Here is a 14218-nt window from a genome sequence, read left to right as displayed (position 1 = left end):
ATCTATATACCAAAGATATACACAATAAAATAACAAATGAAAACACAAAATTATTAGAATATGCAGATGATTTTGTGATAATTGCCAGAGGAAAGGACCAAAACGAACTGAAGACCATTCTTCAAACAGCTTTAAATTCATTCATAAACGAAATAGAGGAACTAAACCTCCCCATAAACACGGACAAAACTAAATATATGATTTTTAACAATAAAAACCAAAATCTCAACCTCAACATACGAAACACACAAATAGAAATAACAAACACATACAAATACCTCGGCACCATAATAGACAATAAGCTTAAATTTCATAAACACATAGAATACATGAGGAATAAAGCCACAGATAGACCCACAAAAAGCACTAATAGTATACAGGTCAACTATGCGAAGTATATTTCAAACGGGCTCTTCATACTTAAACAATAGCAACCAAAGCAATAGGAAAAAAATAAACACAACAATTAACCAAGCGATACGCTAAGCTACAAGATGCACAAAAACGACACCCATTAACACCTTGCACGCAATTGCAGCCGAAATCCCATTCCAATTCAGATCTAAATTCATAGCACGTAAAGAACTAGCAAAAATAATAGTATATTCACACATATTAAGAAAACAAATAAATAAGGTAAAAGATAATAACTACAATAACAACTCAAAACTATACCAAGAGAAAATATATGAAGAAGACTACAACATTCTAAAACAACTATCCATAAGCCAAATGAACAACATTGCAACAAAAATAAACATAGACTTAACACTTAATAAAGAAATAGGTACCAAAGCAAACAAAAATAAAGAGACGATTTAATGAATAACCTTAGAAAAGATGAAAAACTACAACAATGATGGACCAACAATTTTTACGGATGGTAGCTTAAAAGATAATCAGGCGGGAATAGGAATTTACATAAAAGATAGAAAACATAACATATACAAAGAATATAAAATTAAAAACATAGCATCAATAGCAACAATAGAACTGATAGCCATCGAAAAAGCTCTGGAGATAGCTAAAAAATATAAGATGAAAAACATAACCCTATATACTGATAGCCTGACCTCATGCAACATCCTAAAAAAAGCACAAAAAGAACCACAAATAGAAGGAATTTTATATAACATCGTACAAAAATGCGCCAGCACTAACACACAAATTGTTTGGATACCGTCGTACGTAGGTATAAACGGAAACGAAGTCGCAGACGAATTAGCGAATAAAGGATGCCTAACAAGTGTAGAATTAGACAATAAAATAAGGTTTACTGATGCCAAAGATTTGTACCGTAAGGAAATGGAAAAACAGGCTACAGAATGGTACACAAATGAGTCCATTACTAAAGGGCAAAAATTCCTAAATTTCCAAACTGAATTCAAAACTGAAATTTGGCACAAAAACATAAAAATTAGCGGGTAACAAATAAAAATAATGAACAGAGTATTATCCGGGCCGGTCTGGTGGTACAGTCGTCAACTTGCACGACTCAACAACATGCCCGTCATGGGTTCAAGCCCCGAATAGACCGTGCTCCCATACGTAGGACTGACTATCCTGCTATGGTAACAATAAGTCACTGAAAGCCAAGCTTTCACTTCACTAGTGGGTACAGGGCAGGCCTTGACCGATAACGGTTGTTGTGCTAATGAAGAAGATTATCCGGGCATGATTATTCAGATTACTGGCTAGCTAAAATGAAAATAACCCAAAAAGGCGAATGTGAAAATTGCAGAATATCAAATACAGGATGGCACATGATTTTTGATTGTCCCAAATACAATAATAATAACAATAACAATAACAATAGAACAAAATTTGAAGATTTCCGAAAAACATGGAGAGAACCCTCTGGAAAAACAATAAGGCAAATTATAAATTTCATAAAACAAAACCACATAGAAATATGAAAAAAGAGAGGAAAAGGAGAAACATCTTTTATCTCTTCCTGCAATGGAAGATCATTTAAAGAAAAAAAAATCTCCCTAAAACCTCAAAAAAAAAAACAAACAAACAAGAGAAAAATAAACAATAGCATAAATAACTATAATTAACTAGGGAAATAAATGGAACAACACAAACAGATGGAAACTAAGGCGGCGCTCTAGCAGCAATCGAACACGACATCCGACACGAACAAACCCATATAATCATATGGAGGTGCACTGTCAGACACTAACCAACAAACAAGACAAACATGTCAAATCCCATACATTTTTCCTGTTCGATGTCGTGTTCGATTGGTGCTAGAGCGCCGGCTAACTGAATTTTGTTTTCAAAACCCAGTATAGTTACCCACACACACATACACAACACACACACATACACAACCCACACACACATACACACATACACAACAAAAATCTACAAATATTTTTGTGAAAATTGGGTCTTTCTATAGCATAGATTGCTGCTTAAAGTCAGCTTTAGTGATAGCTATATTGTTTAAATTAAGATACAATTGTATAGCCCTCGAGGCAAACCATTTATTTTGAATGACAAGTAAATAAATAAATACATAAATACACAAATTATAATATGCATAATTAATTCATCAATAATTTAACTAATAAAGAATCAATCAATTAATCAATAAACAGATAAATAAGAAAAAAATTAAAAAATTATAAATAAATAACTTAATTTGTTTTCAAAATATTTTTAATTCTAAATATTAGTAAAAACAAAATGGTTATGGATTGTTTCCTCATAAATTGAATAATTGAACTGAATATTTAGTATTCAGTATAAAGTATTTAGTTTTTTTTTTATCTACCGCGCGGGGTTTTAGAATATATAATATTTAATAGCTGGGAAAGGATGGATGGGAAAAAGTTGTTAGGGAGAAGAATTCGGAAAGGCGGGAATCAAAATGGGACAGTGGAACGTGATAACTAAACATCTAACCAAGCACTCAATTAAATGAAGCGCAACAGATAACATAAAGGTATTGAATTGGGATGTTTTAATCTGACGGCATCCTAATTCTGATACGTTTACAAAGCAATTTATAGTGTTTAGTAAAACCGTGTACTACTATCTGACGGTAGAATAACGAAACTCTCGGATTTCTAAGTCATTTGTTAGCTTAGTAATGTATCTGTAATACAAATAATCTGCTCAAACAGTACCAACACTCACATCGACCCCACATAAGCATCGTTTCTCGTGAAAATTCATTAAAAATAAAGCTTTGCGTAACACTTACGAACGTAATACGTAACTTTTTAGAATGGATAAAATTCCTTATAATATGATTAACAGTTCTGTATGACTGTACAATTCGGAGCACAGAAGAAAGCCATGCAGCCATCGTAACTAAATAAATGATGCGTTTAGTCCATTATTTAAAAAAAAAAGTTTATTACACATCCAACATATCGCCCGACAATCGGTGCACCATTTTCAGATGCACACGAAGTGTACATTTTTGGAAAAATTTCTTTCCACACACGGGACATCCATGATTGCGTTGTTCCAAATGTCGTTTCACGTGGTTCCTGTAGCAGGCACGCGTCTGGAGACTTTTACCGCACATTTCGCATTTGAACGTTTTCCCTACGATGTGCGTATCCGTGTGCGCTGTCCGCAAGCTAGATGTTTTATACGACTTGTTGCAAATCGTGCAAACGTACGGTCGTTCACCACTGTGTGTACCTTTGAGAAATAGAAAAAAACAGTGAATGTTTAACTTGTACGACACAGCAGTACTTTTGCCGATGAACTTACGTTCATGTAGTTTCAACGAGGCTTGCGACGAAAATGATTTATCACATTGCGAACAGTGAAACTTTTGGTCTATTTTTTTCAGATGTTGTGATAATGCTTTCCAAGAGAGAAACTTTTTATCTGAAACCGAAACCCTCGCCCATGAGTGGATAGGTTTGAACCAACTAAAAAAAACAATGAACTTACCACAATGTGTACACTCAAACTGTTTCGCTTTGCAGTAGAGTCTTACATGTTGCCTTAAATCGACTCGATCTATTTCTTCCTTACAGTGGGGACAGTTTGGCGAAAGATAATCGACATGCTGATTGCTGATATGTGTGGTCAACCGTGCCAGTGAGGAGTACTCGCATCCACAACCCTCCAACGGACATGGAAACTTTTCCAAATGGCTAATGATATGCTGTTTCACGTGCAACAGATCATCATACCCTGCGTCACAGATTCCGCAGACGCCACTGCCTCCCACAATGCGCTTGGAAGGTTCTACATTGTCACGAACACGGCACGGCTCATTTCCAACAACCGGAAAGTTTAAGCATCCGGAACACTGCACGCTGTGGTCACTCAAATCTTGTTCTCGCAGAAACACATATCGGCAGAAAGTGCAAATGAAAAAGTTCATATGATCGAGCACTATTTTAGAATCAATATGAAGCTGCATGTGTTTCGCCAGGCGTGATTTTGAGAGGGCTATCTTTCCGCATATGTCGCATACATGACTATTGCTTTGCACTGATTTTAAATCATCCAATGCTGTTGGTTCATATTTGGCCACCGCTCGTTCAACGCTGGGTGCTATTTCCAACGCGGACACAAAATTTCCGTCTCCCATATCGGAAAAATATTCCTCTGTATGAATGATTGTAGTATCTTTATCCGAAGTTTCAACACCTTCCGGAGATTGGCTGATGAGACTTTCCCACATCCCATCGGGAGCTACGGATTCATTTTCACTGTTTAACACAGTACCAACCTTCTCCTCCTCCTTCTCCTCCTCCTCCTCCTCCTCCTGCGCCTCCTCGATGGTTTCTTCAATGTATTCCACCAAAGGTGAATGGACTGATTTACTTTCCTCCAAATAGTCACTATCAGGGAAACCACCTTCTTCTATGTGCTCAGTAAATGATGTTCGGTGTAACAGCATCTCTCGCAATACACTTTCCGCTCTACTACACTTTTGTTTAAAGACGTGAAACTGGAGAATGATAGATTTGCACGTCTGGCATATTTTACTCGGAAGCTCCTGGGAGTTTTTCACCTGTGAAAAATTAAATCGCACACATTAGCGCATGGCTTTCGCGCAAACAACTGTTCTACAAGCTTCCACATTTTCGCCTGTTACTTGCCTGTATGCCGACACAGCTCTCGATCACTTCAACCAGTGGCACAATCCTACCGTCCACAATTGCATCTGTAAATATGTTGAACAATGTCTCGTTCATATTGGTTTGTGATAAACAGATTCGACACACTTTGTGTAAGTCTATGTCCAAACATATTTCCTTCATTGTCGCTCCTCAAGTGCTACGGACGACATGCAAACAAGCGACTTCGTTAAAAAGTCCTGCGAGTAGTTTGTTTGTTTACCTTTTTTTTAGCTACACATCGGCCAGTTGTCAGCTCTATTGCTGGTGATATATGAAGTTGTAAAAGCGAATGTGTTCAAAATGGCAGTTCATAAATCAATTGTTTTTACTTATGCTCCATTGTTAATTTGTTGTTTTTCTTTTTAAGAAAGTATTACAAACATCTTAAAACAAAGTGGAGTTTTGTCTTAAAATGATACTCAATATTATAATAAATCAAAGCGAAATTAAAAATGCGATTTGTGTTGTCATGAGAGAGGTGTACGTATTGCGTTTGGAGTAGGTGTAAATTTCCTTTTTTGATTCACAGTTCGTTTTCGGTAGGTGGTAAAGGTAGGTGGTATATGGAAAAGCTGATTCATTTCAATAAAACAAAAACTGAGAAAAAAATAATTCATCCAACCAATTATTTCGTTATTTGCCTATAAAATAATAAAAAGAAAGAGTCAAATTTAACGGTTTTCAATGCAGTACTAGCGCAGTTTGCACGTGAAGAAGCGGACTTTTCAACCCGACGCTATATTTTTGGCAGTATTGGGCTGAATCTGTTCTGGTCTCCAGGTACAACAAACAAACGCGCAACAAAAACGAAATCATTTCCATTTTCAGCACATCGTAGCTTCTCCGGCAATATTCAAGCGTATCGGAGGTAAATAACGCCAATTCCGACCAACTTCCCATGCGATGGACACCCAAGAACTGGAATTAACCATCTCTGCCGAGGAAATTTGTCGAGCCTGTCTGGCTGCGGTCGATCGAACGCAGCTTAAACCGATATTTTGTAGTGAAATTTTGGATGGACGCATCGTACCGTTTCCAAGTGTGCTGGAACTGGCTACGGGAGAGAAGGTAAACATTTATTCAAAAGTCTCTAACGCTGTTTTTACTAACACGCTATCTATCCATGTGATTGCAGCCTATAAAACATGACAAACTGCCCAACAATGTTTGTATCGAGTGCAAAGGTAAGCTCCGGGATCTGTATCTGTTTGTTAACATGGCCAAAAAGTCCAGCAAACTTATGTATGAAATATTCACCGTTGAACCACCACCAAAACCGGCGGTGGTGGAATCGAAAGCTACTACCAACATCAAGCACGCACAGGTGCAAACGGAAGCAGTGGCGGAACCAATTCCACCACAGGACACAGACAGTAGCTTACCTAAGGCCGCCAAATGCAATGAAATGGGAACTCAGGTTGAACTGGAACACTTTTTGCCTTCCACCGCCGAATCGGGTTGTCAAACAGATGAGCAGATGGAGATGGAAAATATAATCATTTGTTCGGCATCGTCCGGATCGATCAAAGTCGACGACGAAACAACGACACCTACCGTACTGGGTGAAGAGGACGAATCGTCATCGCGGGAGCATGAAATTTTGAATGAAAACTCCATCGATAATACATTGATACATTTTGGCGATGATGAGAACGAGTACGAAATGATTCTGCTTGGGGACGAGCCGGATGAAGCGGAAAACTTTACGTTGCATTCACTAGAGAGCGACGAAAAGAAGCAGATCATTTTGCATACCAGCAGTACTAGTAGTAGCCCGCACAGGGAGTCGAAAATAATAAACCACCGCAACTTACTGCCAAAGCAACTCACTAACGACAGACAGAAGCGGTCGTCGCGCAGTGTAAAGAGCGAACATTGCGGCTACTGCAATTTGACGGGCCGTCCAGCGCTGCTCGCGCAACATTTTCAGGTTCACAAGGAAACGCTCGAGCTTTGCTTGGAATCGACCGACTACTATCGATGTTCCGAATGCTTCATGGTATTCATCTCCCAGACACACTTTGTCGACCATGTGTGCCACCCGGTACTGCCGACCGAGGAAGTTCTCTACCATTCCGATCTGCAGACGCACGAAGAGTTCTACCGTAATGGGATCGTCCTATGTATGCCACGATTGAAGACGATCAAGAAGATCGGCAACAGGTACCAGTGTGGTCGCTGCATGAAGTACACCACGAACAGTTTCGAAACGATGCGCCAGCACTGTCTTACGCACGAGGCGGAGGACGAAAAAATCGACGACATCGATGTGGTGTGGAAGAGCAATCTGCTGAACGTGATGCACGTCTGTGGAGTGTGCAAAGGACACTTTCCGGACGCAACGTACATACGGCAGCATCTGTACTTCCATCAGGACTCGTACATATGCGTGTACGACTGCGGCATGATCTTCGTAAGCTTTCTGCGCATGACGCGCCATTTCGAGCGCAAGCACTTGATGCAGGAGGAAGGCGAGCTGACCGAGCCCGATGCTGGTCAGCAGCAGGAGCCGGAAGTTGACTATCCGTGCAAGCTGTGCGGCAAACTGTTGACCAGCGAAGAATCGCTCAAAAACCACCTAAAGTACCACGTGCGACCGCGCAAGTACGTTTGCATGGAGTGTAAAAAGAGTTTCAGCCAGCGAAGTGATCTCAACAATCACCTCCGCATTCACACAGACGAGCGGCCGTACGCGTGCAAGCTGTGTGATAAGAAATTTCGCACCAACAGCCACCTGCGGGATCACATGTTCACGCACGAGGAGGTGAACAAGTTCGAGTGCGACGTGTGCCACAAGATGTTCAAGGCAAAGCGGATCCTGGCCGAGCATGCACGGTTGCACTCGGGCAAAAAACCGTACCAGTGCAAGCAATGTTCTAAATCGTTCGTCCGCAAGCAGCATCTTATAGTGCACCAAAAAACACACGACAAGGCGGAAGGCGCTGGGTCTACGACAAAGGAGGGTGACAAAACGGCAAAGAAAGTATCGTAAATGGTTGTCTCGTTGGTATTTACAATGTTTAGGTCTTTTTGGGACGAGGAACAAACCGTGGAAGGATAATATTAAGATTTTAAACCAGATCTACGCAGATTTGGGTGAGAACAGACAATTAACAGTAACTTTAAGGCGCTCCAGAAACGCATTTTAAATAAACGTTATAGTTTTACGTTTTTCTTAAATTGGAAATAGGGGATACTCGCTTTTACACCGGCACCCACAGCCTGATGACAGCTCCACAGTATGTAAATTTCCCCTAGTCGATTGCAACACTCCCCTATATGATTGCAAACTTCCACAGCTTGCTTGCAACATTCCCCAACAGATTTGCAACATTCCCTTAAGTGATTGAACTATTGTTTTATATGATTCGAAACCCTGTATTTCTTTCTGAGCTAATATGGCACAACACAGTTTTTATATAAAACGACACGCTTTATTCTTGCTATGCAATAACGACTTGATGACAGGAACAGATTAGGTAAGGCATCGATCAAGTTGTGCGATGTAATAAATCCGTTCGGCTAGGCCCCTTTCTCGCTTCTCGCTTTTTGCTTCTACAGGTTCACCACCGAACGAATGCTTTTACCTTCATGCATCAGCGTAAATGCGTCGTTGATCTTCTCCAGCTCCATCGTGTGCGTGATAAATTCGTCCACCTTTAGCTCCTTCTGCAAATATGAGCTGACCAGCTTCGGTACGCTCTCCACACTCTTCCAGCCACCGAAAGCCGTTCCCTTCCAGGTGCGCCCGGTTACCAGCTGGAATGGCCGGGTGGAGATCTCCGTACCTGCCTCCGCCACACCGACAATTACCGACACGCCCCACCCGCGCGTACAGGACTCGAGGGCCGCCCGCATCGTGTTCACATTGCCCACACACTCAAACGTGTAATCCAACCCGCCGTCCGTCTTTTCGACCAACACCTGCTGAATCGGCTCCTTGTAGTCATTCGGATTGACAAACTCCGTGCAGCCGAACTGCTTCGCAATCTCAAACTTGGCCGGATTGATGTCGACGCCAATAATGCGGCTGGCACCGGCCGCCTTGCATCCCATCGCAACCGCCAGCCCGACAGCTCCCAGCCCCCAGATGGCGCAGGAGCTGCCCGGCTCTACCTTGGCCGTATTCAGCGCCGCACCGTAGCCGGTCGGAATGCCGCAACCCAGCAGGCACACCTTCTCCAACGGTGCGTTTGGGTCGATCTTGGCCAGCGATACCTCCGCCACTACCGTGTACTCGGCAAACGTGGACGTGCCCATGAAATGGTAGATCTGTTTGCCGTTGCACGTGAACCGCGTCGTACCGTCCGGCAGCACGCCTTTACCCTGCGTAGCGCGCACCTTCGGGCAGAGGTTGGTTTTGGGGCTCTTGCAGAACCGGCACTCGAAGCATTGCGGAATGTACAGCGGGATGACGTGATCGCCCGGCTGGAACTTGGTCACACCCTCGCCAACACTCTCCACCACGCCGGCGCCTTCGTGGCCGAGAATCACGGGGAACACGCCCTCCGAGTCTAGGCCGCCCAGCGTGTACGCGTCCGTGTGGCACACACCGGATGCGGTCACCTTAATGCGCACTTCGCCCGCTTTCGGTGGTGCCACCTCGATCGTTTCTATTGAAAGCGGTTTCTTCGGCTCCCAGGCAACGGCCGCCTTGCACTTGATCACCTGCGGATGCAAAAGCAAGCGGAGATCGAGCACTGTCCAGCAACATCAGCAACTATTTCCCACTCCCTTTTACCCCTTACCTGTCCAGTGGTGGAAGCCATGATTGCGTTTCCGTACCCGTACAAACTCCAAATCACTAATCGCAGTAACCGAGCGTGTTATCAATTTGGGTAAGCAATGATTTGCCGGTTTTTCTTCACTTTTTTTCGCTAGTCCTGGCCGAATGATCCGAACGAACGAAGTGAACCCCGGAATGACGTTTTTGACGCAGACATCTGTTTGCACTGGTGTACACCGTATGGACATATGGATAGTATGGTTAACTAATGTTTCTTCTCACGTATTTGGTACCTGTGTTTAACCGTAGAGCTTATTCTTCTTCATTGCGAATATTTGTGCTACCAAAGAGCAAATTTGATTCTAAATATTGCCCCCATTGTAGTAGCATTGTTCGGTTGGTTTGCAAATCACTGTAGCCAAATGGAGATGAAGATGCGAATGCCTACACGCGATATAATGCTAAAACGTACAACATGTAGGATACAATCGAAACGAAGTCGCTGTGCCGATTGTGCTCAACAGCCAAATAAACATTCATTTTTTTATTGTACAGATTATAATATAGAAATAGAATATATTTGGTTCCAGGTCCGAGAACTGAATCAATTTGGGAAATTCAATTTTTTTGCACGCCCGTTTGAGCAGCTTGGCTTTATTTCTCTTGTAAAAAGACACAACATTTCTCACAAGCTATTTTACATCTAATGAAATGGAACAGTAGTAAATTAAAGAAGCAATTTATTCCACCAGTCGTATCATAAGGAAAACTCTCCCAAAGCCTTCTCCGATCCAGATTAGTTGACACGCTTGCTGAAATTGCTGTACCCTACACCGACACACGTCAGCATCACCTTGTTAGACCCAGACAGTTCTTCGTCATCTCTTGCCGCCGTCTCATCCTCCTGGTCACCGTTTGCATTTTCTAGCTTAAAAGTGATGGCGAAAAACTCGCGCAAATGCTGCAGGAAATGGATGGTGTATTGCGATAGCGGCCCAATAAGAAACTTGGAAACATCCTTCTGAGCCAACGCCATGTACAGCACGACCAGCCACTGGAATGCAGAGTCAACGCAACCGCCGCGGAACACCTCGTCCAACAGCTTCATGCCAGCCTCTCGGCCAAGATCTTCCGGTATGGATGGGTTGCCTTGTCGCTGGCGGGACGAAACGAAAGTAAGTGATTATTCGAAAGGCTTAAAATAAATCATAATACAGTAGGTGACCGCTAACTGAGAGGTAAACAAGCTCCAGTTAACGAACAATGTTCGATAACTGGAGTGACGTTTCTATGGATTGATTGTTTTGATTGGCGTTGGGTGGAATAAACATACCAAATTTTTTTTTCATTTATGTTGATATAAAGTATAGTAATTCGTGTAATAACATAAATTAATAGCAAACGTAGGCAAAAGACCCTAAATTTGTTTGAAAAATGCACATTTGCGACAAATTTCTCTTCATGAAATTCCGGATGTTTCATGTTTTGACGTTTAAGTGTTCGTTAACTGAGAATCACTCCAGTTAGCGAACCTCCAGTTAAAAAGCACTCCAGTTAAAACACATCCAGTTAGCGGTCACCTACTGTACTCGGATGGCGCACATGTTGTGGCGCACTACTCATTACCTCGTCCATTGTTTTGCAAATAGCTTCCGCGGAAAACATGGTACCGTCGGTGGTTTCGGCCACCAGGTTAATGCCATAGCCGGGGCTGTTTCCCGACCGTTTCCCTTTATGCTGGTCCGTGTTGATGTACACATCGGGCAGAAAGTTTAGCATCACGCCTTTCGCATGCTCCACCGCCCGATTTGCCATCGCGGGACTAACTTTGCAGCAGTACGCCGTACCACGGATTCGCTTGACCATCGTTTGCTTCGTACACTGGATTGCTTTGAGCGATTTACGTACCGGGCAGCGGAATGTGATCTCCCCACCGCCTCCTGGCATTATGCCCCGTTTGAGGATCTTCAGCTCAAGCCCTTCGTCGACAACTAGAAAGCGTTTCAGTGCCGGCAGTGCGGACGCTTTGATGTGATCTACCGACGGGCTTTCTTTGCTATTCGTCACGCCGGTCAGTGTGACATCGAGGGACTTTTTGCAGAAGGGGCCAAGCGCAACCAGCACGTCTAGGTAGTATCCGATGCCCCGTTCCGTGCTGCAATCGTGATGGATGACGCCACCGTACAGTAGCCCCGGCTGATACACGAACGAACAGCCATCCCGGTCCACACGGGTGATCGTACCGTTGGTAATCTTGTCCAGCAGCTGGAGCAGATTCGTTTCGTACTCCTGCAGCCCCGGGTTCGTTTCGTGATGGGGTCGAATCTCGCGTACTTCGATCGATTTTCCGCTCAGCGTGGAAAGCAGCAGTCGTTGTTTTAGGAAGTTACTCCCCTCGTATATGAGACAGCCTTTTTCCTTCCCAACACAGGTCATGATGAGGCACAGCAAGGCGAAAGAAAATACCGTTCAGCTTCGTCTGTTCACCGGCGGAGCACGTTTTCTGTTGTTGTTACCCTAGCTGTCAAACTGCGTGTTGTTGTCGGTGGCAATGATTTGTTTTGATGATTCTTAAGCACGGTATACACACACGCGAAGAAGGCATGTGAAGTTCCACGATGCAGCAACAACTGAACTAACCCTTGTGCCAGTGGCCGTTGAATCCAGGGCTCGTCAAACTATGATTCGATTCTATGACAGGGAAGAGGTTGTATAGCTGTAGCAGGAAAATGCTTTATTAATGAAGCAGGAATTGCTACCTTTGCATGCCACCTACAATATTAAAAAGGTAGAGAATTTTAGAATTTAATTTTTATTTCCATTTCAGTTTCAAAATAATAAATTTAAACCATTGCTACACATGCACAGCATGTGCGCAAATTTGTTGCTCACCGTTGTGCCCTTATCTACATTCTATTATCTTCTATTCCATGAAACCCCTAACCATTTTTGGTAAAACAAAAAATGCACATATAATCTAGCCAGTCAAATGCATTAAATTATAACACTCTCAGTCATCATCCCCCGTATATATTCCAATTAAATCATTAATCGTAGCAGGATACTTAGTTACTGGGCATCTGCTTTCTCTTTGAAGGTGGGTAGCAATGCAGCGATAGCAATAAACATATCTGGAACAACATTGAATTGCAAACATTGAAACATATGCAATCATTCAAAATCTTTCGCTTGATAAGATTACAGCAGACTAATAGGCTTACCCGGAAACGGAAACTGCGGTTGGAATGATATGCTTTTGTAAACAAATCGGACACACGTTCGCGTACTTGTTTGCATTGGAATCCTGATCTGGAGCGTCCGGAATCGGCAGCTTCGAAAGATCTCCAATATTTGCTTCCGTTTGCCACCACTCGATAAACTGTAGAAAGAAGGCGGACAATTCTAGCCATCGCAAAAGGGCAGCACTTATCATCGTTGCGACTCTGAAATAGTACAATATTGTTATTTTGATAAAATCAATTCAATTAGAAACAATATTATATTCGATCCACCTTGCTTACCTCACTTTCCCTTGCAATATATCTTTAAATGACCAACTTTCTTCCTCCTCAGCTAGGTACGTTAATCCTAACTCCAGAACACGCAACGAAGGCGAATGGGTTTTGGTAACGTTCGCCAAGTATGATACATAATGAATCAGTTTGGCGCCTTCATAGCACGCCTGCAGGTATGGCAATAAGCGGAATAATTGCTTACGATGTGCCGGCACATGCTTGGCATTTTCGTAGTCTTCTTTCCACCTTGCGCAAGCTTTCTCCAGCTTGCGGACAGCGTACGGGACCAGGACCAGCACAACAAACGACCAATTCCGATCCTTTCTGCTGAACGTTTTGCTACATAAAGATTGTCTGGTAAGACCGTAAAACACTTCTGCCAGCGACCCTCCATACTGCTGTATATAGTACCCCTGTACGAGACCATTAAACACTAGATAGAACTCGTCGTAGTATCGAACCAATCCTCCAAAGACAGCCGGTTTCGCTGTCGCTAAAAACTAATAATACAATCATGAACATGTGAAAGGAAGCAAATGGAGAATACGCATTACTCACGTCAACAACACGTTTTATGGCAGGATAGAAGGTAATATTCAACGAGTCCGCTGCCAGCACCTCAAACAAAGATGGTTTAACTTCGATGTTCGGCGTAATGTGTGCACCTTTCGCCGCCATGGCTGATTGTTTACGTTTGCCTTGGTTTATCGGAATCAGCTGCCAACTTTCTGTTGTGAAACTGTCTACGTCAAACTGTCAACCATCTTCATGCCGTTTTCAGTGGTCGACAACTGTTTTTTAACCGTCTTGTGTACGACCAAAAAACTTTACGTAAACGTACAACCGCCTACCCTGGTAGGCCATACATTTTG

General features: G+C 42.7%; 5 protein-coding genes across 5 annotated transcripts; 1 reads left to right on the top strand and 4 right to left on the bottom strand.

Moving 5' to 3' along the window:
- Positions 1-3370: 3370 nt before the first annotated feature.
- LOC121599333 (zinc finger protein 382-like) lies at positions 3371-5607 on the bottom strand. Its single transcript, XM_041927068.1, has 5 exons — positions 5211-5607; positions 5085-5149; positions 3922-4996; positions 3736-3855; positions 3371-3663 (listed from the first exon to the last, which is right to left on the bottom strand). The coding sequence occupies exons 1-5, from the start codon at positions 5233-5235 to the stop codon at positions 3371-3373; spliced, it is 1578 nt and encodes a 525-aa protein (XP_041783002.1). The 5' UTR covers positions 5236-5607.
- Positions 5608-5878: 271 nt separating this feature from the next.
- On the top strand, positions 5879-8285 carry LOC121599352 (zinc finger protein 28-like). Its single transcript, XM_041927090.1, has 2 exons — positions 5879-6173; positions 6241-8285. Exons 1-2 carry the CDS (start codon positions 6009-6011, stop codon positions 8095-8097), a joined length of 2022 nt encoding a protein of 673 aa, XP_041783024.1. The 5' UTR covers positions 5879-6008; the 3' UTR covers positions 8098-8285.
- A 232-nt stretch (positions 8286-8517) lies between these two features.
- Positions 8518-10354, bottom strand: LOC121599355 (alcohol dehydrogenase class-3-like). The gene is made up of 2 exons (XM_041927092.1): positions 9854-10354; positions 8518-9773 (listed from the first exon to the last, which is right to left on the bottom strand). Exons 1-2 carry the CDS (start codon positions 9872-9874, stop codon positions 8661-8663), a joined length of 1134 nt encoding a protein of 377 aa, XP_041783026.1. The 5' UTR covers positions 9875-10354; the 3' UTR covers positions 8518-8660.
- A 94-nt stretch (positions 10355-10448) lies between these two features.
- LOC121599353 (probable RNA 3'-terminal phosphate cyclase-like protein) lies at positions 10449-12396 on the bottom strand. The gene is made up of 2 exons (XM_041927091.1): positions 11458-12396; positions 10449-10987 (listed from the first exon to the last, which is right to left on the bottom strand). The coding sequence occupies exons 1-2, from the start codon at positions 12265-12267 to the stop codon at positions 10628-10630; spliced, it is 1170 nt and encodes a 389-aa protein (XP_041783025.1). The 5' UTR covers positions 12268-12396; the 3' UTR covers positions 10449-10627.
- Positions 12397-12633: 237 nt separating this feature from the next.
- LOC121599356 (peroxisome assembly protein 12-like) lies at positions 12634-14148 on the bottom strand. The gene is made up of 4 exons (XM_041927093.1): positions 13905-14148; positions 13353-13846; positions 13053-13274; positions 12634-12962 (listed from the first exon to the last, which is right to left on the bottom strand). The coding sequence occupies exons 1-4, from the start codon at positions 14022-14024 to the stop codon at positions 12842-12844; spliced, it is 957 nt and encodes a 318-aa protein (XP_041783027.1). The 5' UTR covers positions 14025-14148; the 3' UTR covers positions 12634-12841.
- Between the last annotated feature and the right edge of the window lie 70 nt (positions 14149-14218).

Source organism: Anopheles merus, chromosome 3L (assembly GCF_017562075.2).
Source record: "Anopheles merus strain MAF chromosome 3L, AmerM5.1, whole genome shotgun sequence".
NCBI classification, from domain to species: domain Eukaryota; kingdom Metazoa; phylum Arthropoda; class Insecta; order Diptera; family Culicidae; genus Anopheles; species Anopheles merus.
This window is presented reverse-complemented; position numbering and strand designations above follow the sequence as displayed.

Bases quoted from the DNA above. Each gene is read 5' to 3' on its own strand.
- LOC121599353 (XM_041927091.1), bottom strand. From the start codon at position 12,267: ATGACCTGTGTTGGGAAGGAAAAAGGCTGTCTCATATACGAGGGGAGT. The intron at 10,988-11,457 runs GTAATGAGTAGT...TCGTCCCGCCAG, and splicing joins TTTGCAAAACAATGGACGAG to CGACAAGGCAACCCATCCAT.
- LOC121599355 (XM_041927092.1), bottom strand. From the start codon at position 9,874: ATGGCTTCCACCACTGGACAG. The intron at 9,774-9,853 runs GTAAGGGGTAAA...TTGCATCCGCAG, and splicing joins TGGCTTCCACCACTGGACAG to GTGATCAAGTGCAAGGCGGC.
- LOC121599352 (XM_041927090.1), top strand. From the start codon at position 6,009: ATGGACACCCAAGAACTGGAATTAACCATCTCTGCCGAGGAAATTTGT. The intron at 6,174-6,240 runs GTAAACATTTAT...ATGTGATTGCAG, and splicing joins AACTGGCTACGGGAGAGAAG to CCTATAAAACATGACAAACT.
- LOC121599356 (XM_041927093.1), bottom strand. From the start codon at position 14,024: ATGGCGGCGAAAGGTGCACACATTACGCCGAACATCGAAGTTAAACCA. The intron at 13,847-13,904 runs GTGAGTAATGCG...TTGTATTATTAG, and splicing joins CCATAAAACGTGTTGTTGAC to TTTTTAGCGACAGCGAAACC. The intron at 13,275-13,352 runs GTAAGCAAGGTG...GTACTATTTCAG, and splicing joins ATATTGCAAGGGAAAGTGAG to AGTCGCAACGATGATAAGTG.
- LOC121599333 (XM_041927068.1), bottom strand. From the start codon at position 5,235: ATGTTTGGACATAGACTTACACAAA. The intron at 4,997-5,084 runs GCAAGTAACAGG...AATTTTTCACAG, and splicing joins AGAGCTGTGTCGGCATACAG to GTGAAAAACTCCCAGGAGCT. The intron at 3,856-3,921 runs GTAAGTTCATTG...TTTCGGTTTCAG, and splicing joins GTTTGAGTGTACACATTGTG to ATAAAAAGTTTCTCTCTTGG.